Raw genomic sequence first — 26904 nt, forward strand, 5'->3', positions numbered from 1 at the left:
TTTCATACCAGGAATGTATAAATGGGATTTATGCTAGGAAATCTATACACATAAGCACCATACTAATAAATCAAAGAAAAAAACTGTGACCACTTGCATGCAAAAAGTAAAGGTATGAGAAGATAGTATCAATTTTTGGCAAAAACTCAAAAGAAGAATAGACAGATACTAGCTTAATAGGATAAAATTATAAATTAGAAAGGTATTTGCTGTACTTGGTGACCAAAGTTCAATATTCTAAAGCTATCAGTTCTCCCTACATTAATCTATACATTTAACATGATCACATTAAATACAAATAGCACTTTTAAAACTGAGACAAGATGATTCTCATATTCCTTATAGAAAAATAAATATGCAAGAAGAGTGAGGAAAGTTAAGAGTCTAAGATATTAATACATAACATAGTTTCCAGCCACCATTCATAAATAATTAGAAAACTCAGAAACAGACAGTGCAAGACTATGATCTCTGAGAGAACTATGTGATCTGCACAACTGACCCCCCCCTTCCTAATCAGAGGCACTTCCTAGGTACAGAGAAAGAACATCCCTGCTAAGCGGAGGGGATCAGAATCAGTTTAGAGAGGCTGAGATGACTGGAGGCTAAAAGGCAGAATTCTGATGAAAAGAGAGCTATAAAGAGAACAAGCCCCAGAAATCTGCACATGAATCCCCTTGAGTTTTTGCTGAGTAACAGACACATGCACAGGGTAAAAACCCACAGTGCTGGGCAAACACAACAGGAGAGTTTTAAGCTGAACAATTTCTAAGGTTTATACTCATGGAGACAAAGTAGAGAGTCCTTGTAATCATTTTAAGGCCTTCACGGGGGAGCTATAAATGGTCACAGCTTTGTAACAGTGCTGAACTATCCCCAAGTAAAAGCTACTTTAAATGCATCCTAGTAAAGCTAAAGAAAAAAAAAAAAAAAAAAAAAAAACAGAAAAAAGAACTCAAAGGGACCACGGGGATCCACAAGTAACTTAAATACTTGCCACTCTTTAAAGTAAGACAACAAAATCCAGACATCAACAATGTGACATTGACAATGTTCCACATCCTATCAAAAATTAATAGAAATGACAATAAGTAGGAAAATATGAGTCATACCAAGAAAAATCAGTCAACAGAAACAGACCCAGATACGACAGAACAAGGACAGACATGTTAAAACAATGTAACTCTGAACAATTTAATGGAAATCAAGTATGAGAAAAATAAAAGATATAAAAAATGAAATGGAATCTATAGAGGTGATAAATTCAACGTCTAAAATGAAAATTTCTCACTGGATAGGATTAATAGCAAATTAAACACTTACAGAAGAAAAATTAATGAACTTTAAGACACAATGTTAGAATCTATATAAAATGAAGCAAATGATAATGAAATAAATGTATGAAGTCTGAATGGGACAATATCATGTGATCAACCCTGTGTAACTGGAGTACTAAAAGGAGATAACAGGGGAAAAAAAGTGAAGAACTAATGGCCAGAATTTTCCAAACTGGTGAACTATAAACCCACTGATCAAAGGAGCTCAATAAAAAGTCCCAAGTGGATAATAAAAGACATGCACTACACCATATATTATAAAAAAGTTGCTGAAAAATCAATGATAAAAACATCTAAAAAGCATCTAGAGAAAAAAGTCACTTTCTAGAAGAAAAGTGATAAACATGACTGTTGATTGTCTTGCCAAAACCTATTCAATCCAGACAACAATGGAATGACATCTTCAAAATGCTGAAAGGAAAAAACAAAAAACAAAAAACTTGTCAACCTGAAATTCTATATGCAGAGAAAATAATGCCAAAAATATAAACGTAAGACAGAAGCAGAAAGAATTCATTGCCCACAGACAGGCACTATAAGAAATCTTAAAGACCTGCCCTGTAAGAAACCTTAGTTACAGGAGAAAGGGAGATGGTACTAGATGAAAATGTAGATCTATACAAAGGGACAGAGCATGTAAATAGAAAATATACGGGTAAAACAAAAGGACTTTTCCCTCTTTAATTTCTTTAAAAGACATTTGGTTGTTTAAAGAAAAAAAAAGTGGGGTTTATAACTAATTCAGAAGTAAAATTTTGGCAATAGTTAGCAGGTCAGGAATGAGGAAATAGAATTATATTATTTTAAGGTTGTTATATGGGAAGTAATATCATATTTTAAAGATAGATTATAAGATGAAGATGTAGACTGTAAACTATAGAGAGAACAAAAAGCCAATAGTAAAGGTAAAACAATGCAAAAATGAGCAATTAACTGAAGGCAGGATTAAAGTAGAAAAGAGGGAAAAAGAACAGATGGGATATGTAGAAAACAAATATCAAGGTGATAAACATCAATATATACATTAAACTTTAAATTGTTAAAGACAATGTCAGAATGGATAAAAATATAAGAGTTAAGTACAGAATATCTACAGGAAATCCACTTTTTATAAAGACACAGATTGATAAAAGTAAAAGGATAGAAAATGATGCATCATATAAATACTAATAAGAAAGCCAGAGTACAACATCAAGGTATATTCTTTCTGTTCAGGAAAATGAAAAGAGAAATTCCTAAGTGTCAAAGAGTGAGGAAAACCCCCTTTTCCCCACAGTTCTCTTCTGCCCCAACCATCAGGCAGTTCTACAGAAACAGAGACAATTCTACAGAAACAGAAGCCATAAGGGTAATGGTGACAACAGAAGTGGCCAAGCAGGCCCCTAAAACTCTGAAGTAGGGGAATCACATCCTCTGACCACAGATGCTGTGATCTCACCAGCATGGTGAAACTCTCATTACTTTTTTTTCTTTCTCAGTGCTCCTAAGATACAGACACAATTGCAGGAAGTGTGTCTCAGACCAAGGGAACTCAGGCCCATGCTTTCTAGCCAGTATCCAGGAAGGAGGACCCTGGGGATTCAGAAATGTGTGGGAAATCACAGACAGGAACTCAAGAAAGAGCTCCTATAAAGTTGTGTATGAACTGCTAGGTTCACTTCTAAGCTGGATATGCAAGATTTGACCCTAATTAGCATACCAAAGGCTTTGAGAACTGAACTATGGAATAAACCACTGCTCAGTCACAAAACAGCCACTAGATGATGATGCAGACACAGACAGATCCAAATAACATGGCAAAGTCTTTAAGGACTGAACCGACACAGGAACCACCATCTACAGAAGGTAAGGCAGAACTAGCAACTTGAACAGAACAAGACTATTTGCTAAAACAACTAAAATAAAATTTATAATTTAAAAAATTCACATCCTTCTTAGGATTTAACAAGATCTAAAGACTTATATACTATTCAATATCAGATCCAGACACAATCCAAAATCACTCAACAAAGAACCAGGAAAACCTAAGAAATTCGCAAGGCAAAAGATAAGCCAGCAGATGTCAACACCAAGATGGCAAAGATAATGGAATTATCAGAAAGGCAGTAAAAAATCTCTATTATAACCATGCTCTAGGAAGTAAAAGTGAACACTCTGGAAATAAATGTAAAGAAAAAGTCTCACCAAAAAACAGAGGATGTAAAAAAGAAACAGAAATTTAAGAACTAAAAGTCCCCTGGATAGACTCTGTAGCAGAATGGAGAGTACAGAGGAAAGAGTAAACCTGAAGCTTGATCAATAGAAATGATCAAATCTGAAGAACAGAGAAAAAAATATCTAAGAAAAAAGAAACAAAAGAGAGTATCATGGATATATGGAAAACAGACAAAGGTCAAACATTCTTGTTGCCTGAATTCCAGAAGGAGAGAGGAGTGTGGTACCGAAAACATATTTAAGAAATAATGGCTGAACACTTAAAAAATTTGGCAAAAGGTATCAACTTAGATATCCAAAAAACTCATCCTAAAAAAGATACAGTCAAATAAATCCATGCCCAGACACATCATCAAACTGCTGAAAACTGAAAGACTAAATCTTAAAAGCAGCCTGAGAAAAAGGACACATTATACGTAGTTGAACAATAATGGAATTTACTTCAGGTTTCTCAAAGAAAATACTAATCAGGAATGAAGATGAAAGAAAGGTGTTCCCAAATGAAGAAAAAGAAACTTGTTGACAGAAAACCTCCTCTAAAATGAAAGAATGTTCTATGATTCAGGGAAGTCGTATCAGACGAAAACATGAAACACCAGGAATAAAGGAAGAGCAATGGAAACGGTAAACAGGGACAAATGTAACAATGATTCTCCACTTGAGGGTTTTAGGCATGTGTAATAGTTGACAGCAAAAACTATAGCACTGTCAGATGAAGTTTCCAATGTATATAGACATAATACATATGAAATACCAAAACATAAAGAGACAAAGGTGTAAGGGACTATAAGCTAGTAAGGTATTTATATTCCACTTGACGTGATAAAATATTAGTTCTATAGATACTGTGAAAAGCTAAATATGTTTATTACGATACCTGGAGCAATCACTGAAAAAAAAAAAAAACATTATACAAAGAGACATAGTCAAAAACAAACCAGAAAAACTAAAAAGGAATACTACAAAATGTTCAAATAACCCATAAAGAAGTCAGGAAAGGGAAAACGAATGAAAAATGGTGGGAACAAACAAGATACGCTCTTTACATGAAAAACATTTTAAGTAGGATAGACAGGTTTAAAGAAAAGGGTGGAGGAAGATATTCCATGGAAATATCACTCAAAAGAAAATCTGAATAGCTATATTCATATGAAACAAAGGAGACTTCAGAGCAAGAAAAATTACCAAAAATGGAGGAAATTACACACTGATAAAAGAGTCAAGCAACCAAGAGGACATAACAATTATAAAGGTTTATGAACCTAACAAAAGAGCTTCAAAATACACAAGACAAAAATGCCCAGAAATAGAAGTCCAGGACCAGATGGTTTCACAGGTGAATTCTACCAAACATCCAGAGAAGTTAACACCTATCCTCCTCAAACTATTGCAAAAGATTACAGAGGAAGGAACACTTCTGAACCATTCTATGAGGCCACCATCACCCTGATACTAAAACCAGACAAAGATATCACACACACAAAAAGAAAACTACAGGCCAATACCATTGATGAACATAGATGCACAAATCCTCAAAAAAATATTAGCAAACCAAATCCCACAATACATTATAAGGATCATACACCATGAATAAGTAGCATTTATCCAGGGATACAAGGATCTCTCGATATTTGCAAATCAATCAATGTGATCCACCATATTAACAAAGAATAAAAACCATATGATTATCTCAATAGATGCAGAAAAAGCTTTTGATAAAATTCAATACCCACTGATATTAAAAACTCTCTGGAAAGTGGGCACAGAGGGAACATACCTCAACATAATAAAGGCCATATATGACAAATCCACAGCTAACATTATGCTCCATGTTAAAAAGATGAAAGTATTTCCTCTAAGATCAGGGACAAGTCAAGGATATCCACTCTGGCCATTTATATCTAACATAGGTTTGGAAGCCCTAGCCACAGCAATCAGAGAAGAAAAAGAAATAAAAGGAATCCAAACTAGAAAGGAAGAAGTAAAATTGTCACTGTTTGCAGATGACATGATACTATACATATAAAATCTGAAAGACACCACCAAAAAAATACTAAAACTCGTCAATGAATTCAGTAAAGTTGCAGGATACAAAATTAATAAGAAATCTTGCATTTCTAAACACTAACAATGAACAATCAGAAAGAGAAATGAAGGAAACAATTCCATTTACCAAAAGAAGAAAACACCTAGGAATAAACCCACCTAAGGAGGGAAAAGACCTGTACTGGGAAAACTGTAAGACATGATGAAAGAAACTGGAGCTGACACAAACAAATGGGAAGACACACTGTGTTCATGAGTTGGAAGAATTAATATTGTTAAAATGACCATACTTCCCAAAGCAATCTACAAAGTCAATGCAATCCCTATCAAAACACCATTCACAGAACTAGAAGAAGTAATTTTAAAATGTGTATGAAAACACAAAATATCCCAAATATCCAAAACAATCTTGAGAAAAAAGAACAGAGCTGGAGGAATCATGCTCCCTGATTTCAGACTATGCTACAAAGTTACAGTAATCAAAACAGCATGGAACTGACACAAAAACAGACAGATCAGTGGAACAGAACAGAGCCCCAAAAATAAACTCACACACTTGCAGTCAATTCATCTATGACAAAGGCAAACTATACAATGGAGAAAAGATACTCTCTTCAGTAAATGGTGCTGGGAAAACTGGACGGCTACATGTAAAAGAAAGAAATTAGAATATTCTTTAACATCATATATTAAAATAAAACTCAAAATGGATTAAAGACCTAAAGATCATATACTATAAAACTCCTAGAGGAAAACATAGGCAGAACATTCCGACATAAATAAGAGTAACATGTTTTTGGACCTGTCTCCTAAAGGAAATAAAAGCAGAAATAAACAAACGGGATTTAATTAAACTTAAGAGCTTTTGTACAACAAAGGAAATCATCAACAAAGTGAAAGGACAACCTACTGAATGGAAGAAAATACTTGCAAATGGTATGACTGATAAGGAGTTTAATATCCAACATATATAAACAGCTCATACAACTCAACATCAAAAAACAAACAACTCGATTAAAAAATGGGCCAAAGACCTGAATATACATTTTTTCAAAGACATATAAATGGCCAACAGGCATATGAAAAGATGCTCAACATCGTTAATCACCAGGGAAATGCAAATTAAAACCACAATGAGCTATTACCTCACATCTGTCAGAATGGCTAAAATCAAAAGAATACAAATAACAAATGTTGGCAAGGATGTGGAGAAAAGGCAACCCTCATACACTGTTGGTGGGAACGTAAATTGGTGCAGCCACTGTGGAACACAGTGTGAAGGTTTTTCAAAAAACTAAAAATAGACCAGCAATTCCACTCTTGTGTACATATCCAAAAAAACCAAAAACACTAATTTGAAAGGATAATCGTGCACCTGATGTTCATAGCAGCATTATTTACAACTACCAAGATACAGAAGCAACCTAAATGTCCATCACAAACAAATGGATGAAAATGTGGTGTACACACACACACACACACACACACACACACACAATGCACTACTACTCAGCCATAAAAAAAGAATGAAAATTTGCCATCTGCAACAACAAAGATGAACTTGGAGGGCATTACACTAAGTGAAATAAATCAGAGAAAGACAAATATTGTATGATGTTACTTATATGTAGAATCTAAAAAATATTAACAAACCAGAGAATAAAACAAAAAAGAAACAGACTCACAGATATAGAGAATAAATCAGTGGTTACCAGTGGGGAGACAGAAGAGGGAGGGGCAACAGAGGAGAAGAGGGGATAAAAGGTTTATTATGGGATTACATGAAATCATGTGTGTGAAACTTTTGAAAATTGTAAAAGCACTAAAGAATTTAAAGAATCTTTCAATAATAAAACAAATGTTTTTAAACTGATAGAAATGGAAACATCCAAAGTAATAACTGGAGATATCAACACTCTTCTCTCAGTAACTGATAAAACAAATAGAAAGACAACAAGGATAAAGAAGAACTGAACAAAATTAACCAACTGGATCTGACTAACATTTAGATCAGTGAAGTTTAACCCAAGACTGTAAGGCTGATATAATATTTGAAAATCAACATAATATACTTATTAAATGATGAAAGAAAAAAACCACACAATCATTAACAATTAATGTATAAAAAGCCACTAATAATGAGTTTAGCAAGTTTCAGGAAATAAGGTCAATATATAAAAATCAATTACATTCCTATACAGCATTAATAAATACTCTGAGAGAGTAATTAATAAAACAATTATATTCACAATAGCATCAAAAGAATAATATACTTAAAAATAAATTTAGTAAAAGAATTGTAATATTTGACACTGAAAACTGCCAAATCTAAGAGAAATTAAATAATATTTAAATAAACAGACATTTAACATTCATGGATTGGAAAACTAAATATTGTCAAAATAACATTTCTTGCAAAATTGACCTATAAATTCTATATACTCTATCAAAATCCAAGCAGACTATTTTGTAGAAACTGACAAGATGATCCAAACACTTACATGGAAATATAAAGTATCTAAAATAATGAAACAAGTTTGGAAAAGAGTAGAGTTGGAAGATTTATACTACTCAATTAAAAAACTTAATAAAGTCACAGTAATCATGACAGTGTGGTATTGGCACAAGGACAATCAATGAAGCAGAATTGAGAGCCCAGAAATCCTTACATTTATGGTCAAATGATTTCCAGCAAAAGTGTCTAGACAACTGAACAAAAAAAGTATTTTAAACAGGTGTTATTAATTGGATATCCACATTCTAAAATAAAAAAAACCCAAGACCCTTAAACCTCATACCATACATAAAAAGTAACTCAGAGTGGAACATAGATCTTATTTTCAACCTGTGGCTGGACAAAGTTCTTAGATATGATTCCAAAAGCATGATCCACTAAAGAAAAAAATCTGATAAACTAGACTTAGTCAAATTAGAAACTTTTTGTGCTTCAAAAGAGAAAATGAGAAAGAAACCACAGATTGGGAGAAATACTTGCAAATCACATACCTGATGAAGGATTTATATCGAGAATATATAAAGAACTCATAACCCAGTAATAAGAGAAACAATCAAATTTTAAAATGGGCAAACGATTCAGTTATTTCACCAAAGCAGATACTTTATATTTCTATGAAAAAAGCAAGGTGTAGATCAGCCAGCATGCACTATTGATACCTATCTATACAGACACTCACGTATACAAACACACATACATTTACAGATATCCTTGTATATCCTTTAAATATTTTTGGAAAATACCACAAGAAATTCTTAACAGTGATCTTTCTTTTTTTCTGAGGAGTGGACTAGGGACCCCCGGAGGGACATATAAATAGTATATCCTCTTATACATTTGGGAGCTTCCCATGCTCATATATTATCTATTTTTTAAAATAGTTAATACAAAAGAAATAGAAATAATTTAGAACCATCCAGTGAATGAGGTAGTTAATCAAACTGAGAAATGCTATCTCTAGATAAAATCTGTCTGTAAATACACACTTTGCACTAAAAACACTATCAAAATAAAGCAATCATCTGATCCTAGATACCTGTTCTCTCATTGTGGAAAATCCCTCATCTACTTCATAATCTCCCCAATGAAATCTGATTGTGTCTTACTTTGTGAAGTTATGCCACACAATAAGAATCAGAATCAGGTATTGTAAAGTGTTTAAGAGATCTTATCACAAGCATTTTCTCTGACATCAAATAACATCTCCTCCTTAATAAGAGTTTAGTTTGAAAGACACTACGGTTTACTATCACAGTGGTGTTTCACCACAAATTGCTCTATCTTTTACAACTAGAACAATGTCTGGCCACAGTCGACATTCATTCAATATTTACTGAATGAATGAACCCTTGGAGACTACTGTCTTCAAAAATAAAGCAGAAGAAACAAGTTATTTTGTCTGTCTTGCTTTAAAATTATCCAGTGATCTATTGGTCAGCATGGCACTATCTTTTAAAATATTTCTATGTACTTCCTTCAGCATGATGTTGCTTCTTATTTAATTTAACTCATGTTATTTTACATCCTCACAGTTAAACATACTTGAATGTACTAAATCTTGAAATTAAGATTTTAAGAAATCAGATATATCACAGATTCAATGTATTAAACATTTTTTTAACTGAATTTAAAAGAACATGTGTGAATCACCATAGCTGCTAGCACAAGACTACCTAGATCAGTGGTCTCCAAAGCAGGCAGTGATTACAACCACCCACTAGCATGAGAAAAAAAATCCTGTGACACTGATTTGTAAAATTTTTTTTAATTGAAGTACAGTCAGTTACAATGTGTTAATTTCTGGTGTACAGCACAATGTCTCAGTCATGCATATACATACATATATTAGTTTTCATATTCTATGTCATTAAAGATTATACGATATTGAATATAGTTCCCTGTGGTATACAGAAGAAAATTTTTTAAAATCTATTTTTATATATATGGCTAACATTTCCAAGTCTCAAATTCCCAACTTTAACTCTACCCACTCCCTTTCCCCTGGTAACCATAAGATTGTTTACTGTCTTCAAGTCTGTTTCTGTTTTTAGATGAATTCATTAGTGTTCTCTTTTTTTTTTACATTCCATATATCAGTGATATATGGTATTTTTCTTTCTATACATATTTTTAATCTCATTCTTTAATTTCTATTTTTAGTTTATTATTAATAATAGCTAACATGAATGAAGCACTTATACATCAAGCACTATTCTAAGCAAACGCATTAGTTCACTTAACTCTCACAATAATCCAGCAAGATACATAAAACTATTGCTCCATTTTTCAACTGGAGAAACTGAAATGTAACCGTTGGATGTTGTTTTTTGTTTGTCGGTAGCTTGCCCAACTTCATACTGATAGAGGCAGGATTTAAACTCTAATGTTAGATTCCACTTTTTAAACCACTATAATTGAGTAGTATATGGATTCAATTCACAATTAAATATTCATATATTGGAGATTCAAGCTTAAAGATTTCATTAAAGATTTCACTGTTGTTGTTGCTCTTGCTATTAGGTATGCATGATCAAAAGAATATGGAGATGCAATGTTCACAGCAGCACTATATACAATAGCCAAGACACAAGCAACCTAAATGTCCATCAACAGATGACTGGATAAAGAAGATGTAGTAAATACATACAATGGAATACAACACAGCCATAAAAATAACAATAACATTTGCAGCAACATGGATGAAACTGGAGATTGTCATACTAAGTGAAATAAGCCAGAAAGAGAAAGAAAAATACCATATGATACCACTTATATGTGAAATCTAAAAAAATTATACAAATGAACTTATTTACAAAACAGAAAGAGACTCAGACGTAGAAAACACTTACGGTTACCAGGGGAGAAAGGGGAGGGTAGACGGATAAATTGGGATTTGCAGATACTAACTACTATGTATAAAACAGATAAACAACAAGGTCCTACTGTTTAGCACACGGGAACTATATTCAGTATCTTGTAATAACCTATAATGAAAAAGAATATAAAAAGGAATATGTATGTATATGTATAATTAAATCACAATGCTGTACACCAGAAATTAACACAACATTGTAAGCCAACTATACTTCAATTAAAAAAAAAAAAGAATATGGAGATTCAACAATGTCCTAGTGAACAGCACAGGGAACTATACTCCACATCTTGTAATAAATCATAATGGAAAAGAAAAATACGGAGATCAGTAAAATAGGAAATCACTGAAAGCTTCCATGTTTAAGAACATACTTGTCATAATAATTCCTCAGATTCCAGAAGAGCTATAACAAAGGTAATATTACTATTTTATAAGTCATATTTAATCCTACCAACTAAGCAATTATCTGCAGAAAGTCTCGTCCTCATTTTGAACATTATATAAATTCCTGGAAAGATGTTTATAATAAAAAGCAACTGTGAATTCAATAATTCTGAAGAAAAAATTTGATACCAAGATCTAAAGCATACTTGAATATACCTATATTTGTTTTAAAAAATAGTATTCCTTTGAATACACATATCCAATTTTCAATAAGCAATGCAAGAAAAGCCAATTAAATGCATCTAAATACTCTTCACATAGTAATGGTCTAAGCATAAAAACTCAGGCTTACTTCTCATTTCATTGAGAATTCTCAATACCTCCGAACAATAGTTAATAAGGCTAAAACTAACAGGAAGTACGTGCCTAGGCAACACCCCCAACTTATTTTTAGGGCAGCTCAAAACTAATTTGACAAACAGTTTATAGCAGCAGTTTCAAAGTCCTCAACTCTAACTTTTATAAAGCATTCTTTTCAAAAATGTTTATCTCCATGATTTAGGAAAAAGTCAATTTGGACCTAAAGCTAGGAAAGAAAACAGAATTAGTGGCTCATCTGGGTGGATTAAATTACTGTGAAAATAGAATTATAATACACAAGAAAACAATGTATAAATCTAAGACATTAGTAATAACAATAATGATGAAAAGCGGGTGGAAAGAAGCCTTAGCACCTAAATCAGGGTTTAGAGGGATTGCCAAGCATATGCTATTTGAGATAATGCTGCCAGAAGTGTATTTTACAATGTTTTATAAGTCCACCTATCAGACCCTTAAATCCTGACAATGGAATCCAAAAATGTCACCACAGCTAATAATATACCAGTAATATGAAGTCAGTAACTCTAGATAAGTTTGACCATTGTAGGAGATGTAAGTAAAAGAATGAATAAAAATGGAGAGGTTGAACAGGAATAAATCAAGTTTAAGCATACTGATATCCAGGTTTTCATAAGTTATACTGACCCAAAAAATATCATATAGTGCATATATTTCCTGTAAGCATATATACTATTCAGAAATAAACTCATCTTATACATCATCTAATACTTAGCAACTGATCAAAGGAAAAAAATTTAAATGAAAAACATTTGCATGTTTATAAACTCCTATATTTTTTTCCCCAAAAAGAGTGTATTAGATAACCTGGCTACCTTTGGTCCTGAAACTGGATGGATAGTATTTTTGGCAGATAGAGGATGGGGAAAGGTGTTCTGGAATGCAAACGCAGAGGAGACAGGATAACCAATCCCACAAGTTGGGTAAGTCAGTCTACCATCAACCTAAAAATAAAAACATAGAAAAGGTTAAGAATGAGAAATGAGTTCTAAATAGTATTTGGTGATCCATCATCTATTATTAAATACCTGACAGTTAAGAGCACTATCTCAGAGGCCAATTTTGTCTACGATGACACCACAAAACTCTGCTTTATTTTACAGCATGAGGCTGGATACCTTTGCCCAGAGGGCTCTTCAGGGTAGCTGTGCAAGTTTAGACAAAACAAAACCACTGGAACCTGCCTCTGAACTGAAGTAAAACAAAGACCTCTGAATCACCTTGGTTCCCTCTAAGCCTCCCAATCCTGAAAAGGGGAGTGAGGGGCTAGAGTCATAGATCAAGAGTCCAATCAGGGATAAAATAAAAATAATTTTCTACCAGGTTGAGTAAAAATTATGTTTGTGTTCTTAAGTAGACTAAGACAAAAGTCTGCTCTGCCACTAATTTTCAATATAGTAACATCACTATTAATGTCATGAAAACTTTAGTTTTGTAAGAGGACAAAACACAAATCTTAAGAAGCACTTATGTGTATCTGTGGCTGCATGACAAAAATACCTTTCACACAGCTATTTATCATCAGTCATTAAGATTAAGCCCATAAAGTTTTTTCAAGTTTGTAATTCAGTACCAAGCATTTCATTCTGCACCTTTTCCCAGTTTAGCAGAAATATTATCCCTTCTTGAAACATCAAGTACTATTTCATTTACTAGGGTAGGTTAATAATTCAGATCACGGATTTGCATTTTAAATACCCCGCCAATGGCTTCCAAAGACTACCAGAAACATATCTATAGTGTACATGCTGCGTTTGCTGCTCCTTGCAACAAAGAAGACCGCACACTGTGGGGATCCTAGTAAGAGGGGAGGCTCAGTAAGGCAGTGTTAAAGGGACTTACCTACTGGATTTGGGTATGTGTTAGGTGATTTAAGGAACAGTTTAAGGACATGAGGCTTTGCTGTGGATTGAATGCTATTAAGAAATGGGGATAATTGTATGACTGGGTACCTGAATAAATTTTATCTAATAAGACAGGAGGAATGTATTAAGGCTGAAACTGTAATTGGTAATGAGTAGCAGTCACACTTTAGCCAGGAAAGGAGGATGCTTGCCCATTTGTGTGGTTTGGCAATGTCATATTTTTGTCTGTGTTCAGACATGATTATAAAGTTGTCTTGTTTTTGCCTTGATCCATCACAATTACAGAGTGGTCTCGTCCAAGGCTGATATTCTGTGAAACTGTTTATGATCAACAAGGCCACTTCCTAGCAATATGTAGGCCTAGCTGAGACCAGACCTCAGGTCCTCAGAGCCAGAAAGCTTAAATCTCGTAACTAGGTTCTTCCAGAATCTAGAGCTGACAAGCCTTTCTCTTTTACTTCTAATGGAATTCTGTTTAGGCTCCTTCCGTCCCAATTCTAAATTTGAGGCCATAATCTATTCTCCTTTCTTGAAGTCCCCTAAATACTTCGTGTGTGTGTGTGTGTGTGTGTGTGTGTGTGTGTGTGTGTGTGTGTGTGTGTGTGTGTGTGTGTGTGTGTGTGTTACAGTTTTTCAGCACATTTGGCATTACTTTTTTTAATGCTGAATGATTTGTATATTCATCAAAATCTTACAAAGAAATGTGCCTTTAAAAGCTTCTTTGTTAAGAACAAATATACCTTTACGTCCTACTTCCAAATGCAACTTAAACTCTACTTCAGTATCAAAAACTAGAACTTCAGTCATATTAGTACCAGAACCTAATATTTTTGTTTTCAAAAATTTACTAAGAACATTCACAACATCTTAATTTAAATCTTACCACATTGGAGTTTGGAGAAATTCCACTTCTGATGGTATTGCTCCCAGAATGTAGAGGTGAGGTGGTAGAAGGTCCCAACACATCTTGCTTTCTCACTACCTGATTTTCATTTAGTTCTTTATTTAACCATGTGATTACTTAAACAAAAGAACAAGAATCAAGCTAAAGAATTTTGAATATTTTAATCTTTCTAATAATTTTAGAAGACTATTGAAAAGTTTTTTTGAAATTATTTAAAGTTTTTAAAACCACCTTATGTCACAGGAGAATAATACAGATTCACCTAAATTTCTGTCATTAACGATCTTGTTTTAGAAACTGCCACACAGGATTCCTTATTCTTTTACAATTAGAAACACATATTTCTGCTAGTCAAGGATCTCTTTGAAGGTTTTCATTTCTAGAAGGATATTTTACAGTTTATTTAAAGTTCAAATTCTTATTTCTGATAATCAATACTAGAAACTGAGAAACAGTTAAAGCTTAATCTCATTATTTTTGTTTCAAATAATTCATATTATTGCTAGTAGCTAAACACAGCAATTATAACAAGGAGTGAAGAATTTAAATAGCAAATTATAGTCAATATTTTCAACATTTTTAATTATTATTAAATATTAATATTCTATTAAGTTTTAATTTTGGGTTACAATACATGTGATAGGGTCTTTTTTTTATAATGATGTAAATGCTTTATAGGGTAGATGATAAAATTTACTATAGCAAAGATATTAAGATGGTATATTTAAAGATTATTTGTGTATAGCAATATCTTGATTTACCTAGATTTATTAATTCAAATAAAATTTTCAGGTTGAGAATAAAACTACAAACCTCATTTACATAAAAAAGGTAAAATACTTACATTTTTCATTATTTTTCAGAAGTTGTTTGCTTTCTTCAAGTTTCTGAACAGTTGCTTCTAATTGTTCTTGTAGTTTGCATACCTGAAATACGTAATCCTCATACTAAGTATAATAAAGACTAAATTAAAAACTGAAGAAATGTATTACTATTGAGTAATTAATTACTATTATTATTAAATAAGAAAGAAATCAGCTAACCAATGTAATAAATTATATATGTACACATAATTACACATATACATACATATACACACGCACACAGACATATGAACGAGGTATTTCAGTAATGATAAGTAACTTCTCAAACTGAAATAGGTTATTAAGTTCTGTTCATTATAGTCACATTCTTTTGGAAAAAAAAGCCAAAGCCATTCTCTAATATAACAAAGCAGAAACTGAAACAATATATCTGAGGAAATTTGTTATGCTTTGCAAATAGTTACACAAACAAAAAATATAAAATATTAATTACTTCTTGCTCTTTAATTCGGAGAGACTGTCCAACATCTTGTAATTCCTTTTGTTCCTTTTGTAATTTTTCTTCCTTCTCAGCCAAGAGTTTCTCCTGCTGAATAGTTACTGTATTCTTCAGTTTCAATTTACCCATTAGAGTCTTTAGATCCCCTTGTAACTTCTTGATAATTTCATTTGCCTGTAAAAGAGCTTCATATGTATATCTCTATATAATCCAATGAAATATTAATATTCTATTAAGTTTTTAAAAACAAACCTTAAGAAGTTCAGCTGATAATGATTTTATTGTAGCTTCAAGTTTTCCTAGTTGTACCTGATTTTTCTCACCATTTTCTTCTAAAGCCACCTGACATGTATTTTTAAAAACATGAATAATTAGGACATTTGTGTTTATTTAGGAAAAGCATCACTCATAAATATGATCATCAATTTAAGAAAATTTTAAAATAGACCTTTTGTTCCTGGATTGTATCAAATGCTTCTTTTGTTCTTAAAACAAGCTGGTCCTTATCCTTGATTTCCTGTTCTAAAACGGCCACTTTTGTTTGTAGCTGATTAATATGCTTTTCTTTTTCATGGCATTCAGCATCTAGTGTAGAATTCTCTCTTCGCAAAGAGAGAACTTCTTGCTTAGCCCGCTGGAGCTCCTAGAGGACGGAAAGAAGGGCGCATTATGAAAAAGGGAAGTTGACTGGTTTGGTTATTTATAACTAAGATATTTAAAATAGAAAAAGTCTCCTTAATAGTTTTAAAGGTCTAGTATTGATGTTCTTTAAAGGACATGAAGGTCTCTCTCTAAAGGTCTACGTGACTTGTAGATTTGGAATATAATTGTAAAATGTGTTAATTCAATCACAACAAGGGAAAACAAAACAATCCTGATTTATGAATTACTACAACTTGAAAAAACCAGCAACAAGAACTTTCTGAAATTTACAGTTTTAAGAAATCATTTAGGTAATAAATGCTCATTGTAACAGAATTTCAAAATACATAAAATAAACAAATAAAGCCTATCATTCTACCATCTAAGCGGTGATTCGCCGTCTAGTCTGCATGCTGGAATCCCCTGGGAAGCTTTCATAGCTCCCGATGCCTGGTACCATGTCCAAGGATTCTGCCTTCATTGCTGTGAGGTGTGATCTGAGCTCTCCAACTGACTCGAAGGGTAGTCAAGGGTGAGAGCCATAATCTAGAGTTACCATTTTTCTCTCTTGCTTATCTATACAGATTTACTTTTTTAAAGGGACTATATAGTGCAATTTTATAATTTTCTTCATAGAATATACTACAAATATCTTTTCACATCAACAAATATGTTAACACTCTGGATTTCCTATTGGTTCAAGCTTTAAAGCAAAAACAAGCAAACAATAATTGTTAATAAAAAATCGACTGTGTAAAAATCTAGACTAGATCACATCTCAATCAGTTAATACCAGCCCAAATGTTGCCAGTATACTAAAGTCCACTATGTAGTATTCCTAGTTAGTTTTCATTTTTAATAAAAAATTTACAAAATACTTTAATAGTATTATAACATAAGGGTTTTAGAAGCACTATTATACCAAGTGGTTTTAGAAGTGCTAACAACAGATAAATGCAAAACCTGGCTCCACTGTGTGATCTTGGGAATTACTTAACATCCTTAATTTTCAGTTCCCTCATCTGTAAAACAGAAATAACACTTCAAAAATTAACTGATTTCATCATCACAAAAACCCTTATGTAAACTATGTAGCATATAGCTGATACATAGTAAATACTTAATAAATGACAGTAATTATTATTTTTAGGGCACTAACATTTAAAAGGTATACTTTAATTTAATTAGGTAACAATACTCAAAAGTGAAAAATGGAAAGTTCCCAGGACTCATAATTTGAAAGTCTTTTGAAAACCCTGGAAGAACTATTTTGATTAAATTATATGAAAATCAATGTAACAAACCACACTGTTTATACACTGGTCACTTTCAGGGCTAAAATAGAAGAAACCACAGAGCATCACAGTGAAGCATTCACTGTGCAATGTACTATGGCAGCTGAACTGTTTACTAACTAACTAACTGGCATGAAAGGTGAAGGGAGTAGGGAGGAGGGACTGAAGACACCTATTGTTGGGGCAGAATGCTAAGAGGATCTGAACACAAAATCAGTCAGGCTTTAGAGTTTCTAAGCATAACAGACTGCTGAAAGGGAGCTGTATGTCTTTTGAGTTAGAATATGGGTGATCTTTATATTTAAATACGATAGACATAACAAAACTATATATGTCTTCAAACAACTCATAGGACAATAATGTATGACAGTGCTTGTAAGGAGTTTATCATCAGTGCCAAAGCATCAATAAAAGTACTACTAAGATTTTTGAAATGTGTTGCCTTAAAGAACAAGGTAGTACTAGAGACAGGCACATAATAGAGGGTTCCAATCCTCACTCTTCTGCTTATTGGCTATGCAAACTTGGACAAGTTACTTAACCTCTCTGTGCCTTAGTTTCATCATTTGTATAGTGGGGATAACATTACCTTCTTTAAAATAACTGTTGTAATTAAATGAGTTAATCTACGCAAAGCACTTAAAACAGTGTTCGGTAAACATAAACTATTATCGTTACTATATTATCATCATTATGATTACTAGACAGTAAACTTCATAGTGGTGCGATACGTTGAGCAGGCTGAAAGACCCAGCCCTGTCAACACTGAGCACCCTGAGCTCCAGACACTGTGCTGACATTAAAAGTACACTGAAAAATCTGAGGGCTGTGCCAATGAGCTGCTCCTCATGAACCGAACCAAAAAGATCCAACTTTACCTTAGTTCTGTTCTGAATTAGCCCATTTAACTAGATTTCAGATTCTCAATTTTTTTTGGTACTCTTTGAACTGACCACCCTAAGACCACAAGAGATCCCTGCAGAACATCCAGAGGAGCACCACCCACACGAGCAATAAGTAACCAAAGTAAAACATGCTCTTAAATTTGTGGGGGAAAAAGACCAAACACAACAACAGCCAATACCTCCTCAACACCAGACAGTTTTGTTTTGAGCTCTCTGATGGTGGCGTCTCCTTTGTATTTCCTTTCAGTCAGGTCTTTATTAGCCGATTCTAACTCAGACAGTCTGTTCTGCAGCTGCTGGACGTTTCGTTGATGGAGGATTTCTAAATCTTTTTTCTGTTGTTCATGCTGCTGTTGGTACTGAACCTGTGCCTATTTTATAATAAAATATAACACCAAAATTCAAAGAAAAAAACCAGAAACAAGTAAAGTATGAGAAGATTTTAAGGAAAAAAAAAACTTAATTATTCTTCTTTATAAGATTTCCCTCTTTTTAAGAGGATCTATTTTCAACTACAGATTTCACGAACCAGATAGTAAGGTCAACAAAGGCGAATTTACCACTATGATCTTGTTCATAATTTCTATTTCTCCTAAATCCACATATGTATAGAAGTAATAGTCTTCAAGTTAAAGGAAGAATGATAAATGATTAAGTTTTCAAAAAAGCAAACTGCAAAATAGTATATGCAGTGTGAATCTATTTGTGTGAAAAAACAAATGAGCAGGCACGTAAGGAACTTTCAGTAACTGCTTTAAACATTACAGTGTTTCAGTTTTTTATAACCAGTATATATGTTTTCTAATAAAAAAACACCTAAACTTGTAAAATTGACAAGATACTGTTCATTAGTTCAGTCTTACACTTAGTTGTTACATTTTACCAACAGTAAAATCTGAACATGGTTGTAACTGCAGTGTGTATGAATAGTACCACAAACTTATCTTAGTAATTTCTGTTGACAAACACTATCAAATCCTAAACACATTCTAAAATGAATATTTTTCTGATTATAAAAGTTATGTTTTCTTAAAGGTACAAGAAAGAAATCACAAATAAATAGGAAAGAGCCCATATAAAACTGAAAATGCAACCTCGGTAAACATGCGAACTGTACCTGTTTGAGGGTAATCACACACACTGAAGGCAACAGAGGCCAAAGGCTATAAAATGAAGAACTGGCTTTATACTAGTGATCATTAGAATTTTGGACTTCTTGTTTAAAGAAAAAGTGTAATGGATAGGATTACAACATTTACATTTTCTACTGTGTTCACTTCAAGTGATTGTGATGCACACTTAAAATCACTAGTCTTCAAAGTCTTAAAATCACTGCCCTATAGAATATTTATCAGCAGGAAGAGTGGCCTGACTGGTTTTAAAGTCTTTGTCTCTTAAAAGACAAAACAAATTAAGAACATAAGAGAAATGGTATGAAGATTTTAAAAATCTTAAGACAATATGTATGACATTGTACTAATACATTTAAAACAGAGATGAAATACTTGGCTTTCTAAGGAAATACAAGCTAACATAAATAACTCAGGGAAGGGAAAGGTAGAAAATCCGAACAGACCAATAATCATGAAGGAAATGGGGAAAAAAAACCCTCAAAATAAATGCCTCAAAAAAATACCAGACTCATATGATAAAAGGCTAATTCTATCAGGCCTCCAAGGAACAGATAATTCCTCGTTATTTGACTTTCCAAAGCGTAGAGAAAACCGGAAAACATTCTCATACCTTTCACGACACTAGCATAATTTATAGTCCAGAACCCATAATTTTAATTAGCAGACTAACACAGGGTTCAGAAAAAGGGTAATCTCAGATCAGTCTCACCTATGAATATATATATACAACATTCTAAATTAAATATTTGCAAACAGACTCAACATAATAGTAAAAATCTCTTTGGCTAAATATATTCTGTGAATTTAAAGAGGGTTCCACATTTGGAAATTACTATCACTCATTACATTATTAAGGTGAAAAACATGATATGATTATTTGATTAAATCCCCAAAAGTCACTTCATGTGACTTAGCACTCTTTGGAAGCCAGGCAGGTATAGGTATACTGCAGTCTCACGTCTAGGAACAAAGAACGTTCACTGAAGTATTATTTGCAATAACCAAAATCTGAAGCATTAAATGTCCACCAGTTGGGTAAGCAGTTAAGTAATTTATGTCACACCCAAATAATGAATACTACGCAGCCACTTCCGAACTGTTAAAGAATGATGTCATGCGAGGTGAAAAAAGTTGCAATCAATATATCCAGTAGGACCTTATTATCTTACAACAAAACCAAAACTCAAATATGTGTTGTACTTATCTATCTATAACTATATACAATATACATATTTCTACATTTATAAATATAAACAACTATTTATAAGTTATATGTTATTTACATATATAGAGAAAAATATGGAAAAACAAGTATCAAAGTGGTTATAAATTATCTCTGGGTAATAAGACTTTTAAAGAGAGACAATTTTTACATACTTCTGCACTGTTTGAAAATTTTAAAGCAAGCATATATTACTCTTATAATTAACAAAATGACTAACAGCAATAACAAAATATTTTTCCAGTTTTTTTTAATGTTCATACCTGCAAAGCCTTCTCCTTCTCGTTCGTCAATTCCTGGGAGTGCTTATTTGACAATGCTGCTGTGTGTGATGCCCATTCGTTACGTAATTTATCTAATTCTTGAATTTTTTCTGATAATGTCTGTATTAGAATTCAACACAAAATATTAAAACTCTTGAATATGTTAATTAGAACATGGCAATATTTGTAAAGGATATTAAAGAAAATGGAATCACAGCTTTTTAAGATATACTCAAAGCCTTTTCCTACAGAAACTATTTGAATTTGAAGAAATCAAGATCAGAATAAAAGCAATTTTAGAGCTAAAATGGTCCACAGCTTAACTATTACTGATCTTTTAGTTAAATCTGGCTCTTTACCACCTAATTCTCTCCTCTGGCATTAAGAAATAAAGCAACTCAGGGTAGAGCAAGTCAGTCAGAAATAGCACAGGTGACCTCTGGACAACACAGGTTTGAAATGCACAAGTACACTTATCCTCAGATTTTTTTCAATAAATACATACTACAGTGCCACAGTCAGCTGAATCCGAGCAGGCAAAACCACAGACACGGAGAGCTGACTATCCGAGGATCTTCAACCACACAGTGGGTAGGCGCACCTAACCCCCGTGTTGTTCAAGGGTCAACTGTAGTTTACTCCTGCACGTAAAAACCTAGTTATGTCGGATCCCAAGAGGTGCTATGCTGTGCAAGACAATTTTCTGCCTGAAGTCATGCAGCTTATCAGATACTTTAGTCCTCAATTTCAAGGAGTAGCTATGAATGAAATGATGATAAGCCTATCAGAGGGATTAAGGCAATGCTTAACAGAAGGAAGGAAGGGAAAGATTTAGAAGAAGGAACTGAAAAGCCATTTAGACAAGAGGAATGAGGTGAATAAAAGAGAAGCAGAGAACTAACAAGTGACAGATACTATATACTACCTTATTTAATGAAGACTTGGAGGGAGCATGTCACATATTGGGGATAACAGAAATGTTTCGACAGAATTCATTATCAAGGAGGAAGAGCACCAGGTTGAGATAATTAACTGGTAGAGTAAAGGTATCAAAAAGGAAAGGGAATTCCTTGGTAGCATGCTTTGGAAAAAAAAAAACCCACAAATGCCTAGATTTGATTCAAAAAGCAATTCAGAGCCTATGTTTGGATGTCTTACAAAGACAAAATGAAATGTGAATTACCTTTTGTGTGAAATTCAGTTGCCTGGTAACATCATCTAGTGATTGGGTCAATGATAATTTTTCTTCCTATTTACAAAAATAATACAATTATGCAGCTTACAATTAAATTATCTGTAGCTGTGCTACCGAAAGTGCAGCAAAATACAGCATCAGCCCCGCCCTGGGAGTTCGTTAGGAAGGCAGAATCTCAGGCTCCACCTCAAACCTTCTGAGTTAGAATCTTCACGAGGAAGATGCCCGGAAGACTTGCCTAATCACTAAATTTTGAGATGCACTGATCTATAGCATTCAACTAAAAGGACTTTCTGAAAACTCCTACGAGGCGTCCCAATGTTGTTTTCTTGTGCAATATACCTTAAATAATTTTAGAGCACTTTGTAATCTTCCAGACACTTTCATGTATTTTATCTCCTTTAAAATAGGCCAGATAGGGTAGATATTTCCATACATATCTACCAGCTGATGAAACCAAGACACCAAGAGTTTAAGTGACCTGCCCAAGGTCACAAAAAGCTAGTAGAAATCTGGCACCTAAGTTTCTCAATCCTGGTCCAATTCTATCCTGTTGTGCCATGATTAGATAAAAATAAAATAAAATAAAGTCATTATATGCTATAAAAATTTCCTGGGCATCTTTTAAAAAAACTTTATTCAGAAAACAAAATCTAATAGCAATATAGCTCTTCAGCGGTTTATCAGAGACCTTTGGGACTTATTTTATTTTAAAAGAATAACTTTAAAGAAAAAAAAACAACAACAAACTTAAGTCTTACCTTGCTACACTTCAAACAGTCTGCTAAAAACTTCTTTATTTCCACATCATTTCCAGGTAAAAGTTTTAGTGAGAGGTGTGTAAGATGCTTAAAAGGATTTGTCTCCACCACATTTAGAAAGGCAGGCGAGTTTTCCAAAATAGCTGCTGGAGAAACTAACTGTAGCAAAAACCTTTGAAAAGAAAGTGCCACATAACACATTTACGAAGTCATGAAACTCTCCTATTGAATCATTGAGCTTTTCACTGGATCATCATCAATGATTAGAAGGATCAGAAAAGGGGCTTATTGGAATCATAGGGGCCAATATGAAAGTACTCCCAATGGTAAAACTGGACTAATTAATATAAAGAGTAAAATGGACATTTACCTGTGGACTGAAACACAGTAAATATATAAATGTCCATGAGTTCACAATGAAGAGACAGATGAGGCGAGAGAGAAAGCAAGACTCAAAATGAAAACAAACCAAAAACACATGGAAACCACGACAGTAACCACTCCTTACTCTGAAAATTGACAATTTAAAAGTAAGAATTAAGCATTTTTCCTTTCCTATATGAATTTTCAGAGTAATCAAATAGCTCTAACTGATGAGGGAAAGTTCTTCTTTATAAAAGAATTATACCTAATAAATACTAGAAGAATAATGGAATTAGAAAAGCATAATTTTGTAGTTCCTAATGAAGTAACAACAAACATCAATTGATGAAACTAATAGATAAGAGGCTGGAGAACTTTACAATGCAAGGTTCAGGTGTTAGCGCTACACAAATATGGATATACACACACACACAGACAAAACCTTATTCCTCTTTTCCAAATTCATTATAAAAACATATTCTTTTTTTTTTAAATAAAAACATATTCTTGAACACTAACAAAAAACTATCAGAAAGAGAAACTGAGGAAGCCATCCTATTTACCATCACATCAAAAAGAATAAAATTCCTAGGAATAAACCTATCTAAGGAGGGAAAAGAGCTGTACTCAGAAAACTAAAAGACACTGATGAAAAAAACTGAAGACAACAAACATATGGAAAGACACATCCTGTTCATGGATTGGAAGAATTAATATTGTTAAAATGACCATACTTCCCAAGGCAATCTACAAATTCAACACAAACTGTATCAAAATACTGATGGCATTTTTCACATAACTAGAACAAATAATTTTAAAGTTAGTATAGAAACATAAAAGACCCCAAAGAATCAAAACAATTTTGAGAAAAAAGAACAGAGCTGGAGGAATCATGCTCCCTAAATTCAGACTACACTACAGAGCTACAGTCATCATTAGTCAGCATTATTTACAATTGCCAAGATATGGAAGCAACCTAAGTGTCCATCAACAGATGGATAAGGAAGATGTGGTATGTATATACAAAACGCAATAATACTCAGCCATAAAAAATAATAAAAATTTGCCAGTTGCAACAACATGGATGGATGTGGAGGGTATTACACTAAGTGAAATAAGTCAGACAGAGAAAGATAAATACTGTATGGCACCACTTATATGTAGAATCTAAAAAATACAGCAAACTAGTGAACATAATAAAAAAAGAAACAGACTCACAGCTATACAGAACAAACTAGTGGGGAGAGGGAAAGGGGAGGAGCAATTCAGAGGCACGTGATTAAGAGGCACAAACTGTTATGTATACAATAAGCTACAAAGATATACTACAAAACACAGGGAAGACAGCCAATATTTTATAATAACTATAACTGGTAAGTAACCTTTGGAAAAAATATACTTGATGCTATTAAATATTTTAGGTAACTTTGACGGCTTTGTGAAGACATGAAAATTAAGGGGTAAATATTTCTGATTTTATAAATTTGAGATTTATGAAGCTCTCATTACAACTTTAAAAACAGACAGAGGTATTTATAATAGATAGAAAATATTTTGCTATAACTTGTCTAAGAAGAGCTTGTCTTGAGAGAAGTTTAATGATGTACTGCTCTCCTGAGACTTACCTTGGAATTTCTTTGGCTTGCTCTTGAGTACACTGCTGAAGGAGATCTATGAATTTTTGTGGGAAAGCTAAGAAGTCTACCAGAAGACCTTGCTGGAATTTTAAACTACACAGAAGACAGGAAAAAAGATTTTTTTTTAATTTTAATTACTATATTTAATTATAATCAACACCTTAAAAGTTTTTTTTAATTTACTGAATATCCATTATAATCAAGAACTAAGCTACAGAACTTTGATATTTTTAGATTTTATTCAGTAGGAGGAAAAGGTCAATAAATTTAGCCAAGTTCCAAATCTCTGAGCTGCTTTAAGCAGAACTCTGATAATATATGAAATATTTATTTTCAAGAACATTCTGAATAATCACAGTATAAATATTTCAGTTTCCAAAATAACTAAACATTCCTAATAGGTATGTGTTTCAAAGAGAACAGTATCGATACATTCATAAAACTTAAAAATGTAATTTATTCCTAGATTAAAGACCAGAAAAATAAATTTAGTTACCTCTGAAAATCTTCCTCAGATATAACAAGGTTATACAGAAAAAAAGGATCAGTATCATCAGTCAGACGGATAACCAAATCCTAAAAGAAAGATTGTTATTTTTTAACATTTCCAGTAGATTTGGCTTTTAGAGTAATTTCTTCTTGGAAGTGGAATCATCCAATGAACATCAACACATCACTGCTATAGTTCAGATGGCTTTGCTTTCTGGTGCTGCTGGGTTTTCATTGGTCTTTAGAGACTTAGCATCTTTAACAGGGGTAGATATTTCTGCTCCTTGAGAGCCACATGGGCAAGGGGAGTCCATAAAAATTAATTAAATGCTAAGAGTGGAAAGGTGAGGGGTATCACTCTATCAGAGGTTTAGGAAGTTCAGACCTAGCCCTTGCTGCACTATGACACCATGACAGAAATACTCTTTACCACTGACTGTATCATATGCGATTATATTTTCAGTTTCTCTCAAGTCAATTGTCTGGTATTTCAAAAGTGGCAAATACATCAGCAGAAATGACAGTCACCCACCCCCTAGACAGGAAAGGAGCATTTGTCTCTCAGGCAGAGGACAGGGGTGTCAGGTGACAGGCTGCCAGGGCTTCTTCCTAAGAGCCTGTTCTCTCCCACCCCAGGTGGCCTCTGACGTGGAACTCCATCTGTTTTCAGTTTTAAATGAAATGAATACCCTTCACAGAGGCCACTTTCCAGGTAGTTAAATTTACCATACGGCAGATCATCACAGGAGCTAAAACTGGCAGAAAAGTACACAGAAATTATGTACTTCCGAGAACAGCAGCGCAAGGAACACAGGCACAGCTATAAGATAACGAAGGACTAATAAAGAAATAAGCATTCGGGTTAAGAATAAGTTTCTACTTTGAAATAAAATCTATTTGTAGCTACTGAGGAACTGCTAGGGTCCTAGAAAAATCTAAACCACTTATGAGTAGAACAAGAAAATGAAGAGGTACAGCAGGCATAAAGAGTAACAGGTAAGAAATAAAATACATAATCTCTACCCTGGAAACCTAGCAATTTGCTCTGCCTCAGAATGCCCTGTTCTTAGAGTAGCTTCTATTTAAGTATTTCTTGAAATCCACTGAAATGCTATAAAAACCTGAAGCTGCTACTAA

At 33.3% G+C, this 26904-nt stretch overlaps 1 protein-coding gene across 2 annotated transcripts in view; it reads right to left on the bottom strand.

Annotated features, from left to right (window-relative positions):
- The window catches only part of SASS6 (SAS-6 centriolar assembly protein), a 37686-nt gene that overhangs the window by 4963 nt on the left and 5819 nt on the right, over positions 1-26904 (bottom strand). For both annotated transcript variants that reach the window (XM_010975239.3, XM_064488758.1), the window contains exons 3-14: positions 25775-25854; positions 25267-25371; positions 23279-23450; positions 22506-22571; positions 21323-21442; positions 18884-19075; positions 16311-16505; positions 16115-16204; positions 15857-16036; positions 15384-15465; positions 14519-14655; positions 12586-12714 (exon numbers count right to left, since the gene is read on the bottom strand). In XM_010975239.3, coding sequence (XP_010973541.2) covers positions 12586-12714; positions 14519-14655; positions 15384-15465; positions 15857-16036; positions 16115-16204; positions 16311-16505; positions 18884-19075; positions 21323-21442; positions 22506-22571; positions 23279-23450; positions 25267-25371; positions 25775-25854 — 1548 coding nt within the window. The remainder of the gene's footprint in view (positions 1-12585; positions 12715-14518; positions 14656-15383; positions 15466-15856; positions 16037-16114; positions 16205-16310; positions 16506-18883; positions 19076-21322; positions 21443-22505; positions 22572-23278; positions 23451-25266; positions 25372-25774; positions 25855-26904) is intronic.

The sequence above is a fragment of the Camelus dromedarius genome, chromosome 9 (assembly GCF_036321535.1).
Source record: "Camelus dromedarius isolate mCamDro1 chromosome 9, mCamDro1.pat, whole genome shotgun sequence".
In the NCBI taxonomy this organism is placed as follows: Eukaryota; Metazoa; Chordata; class Mammalia; order Artiodactyla; family Camelidae; genus Camelus; species Camelus dromedarius.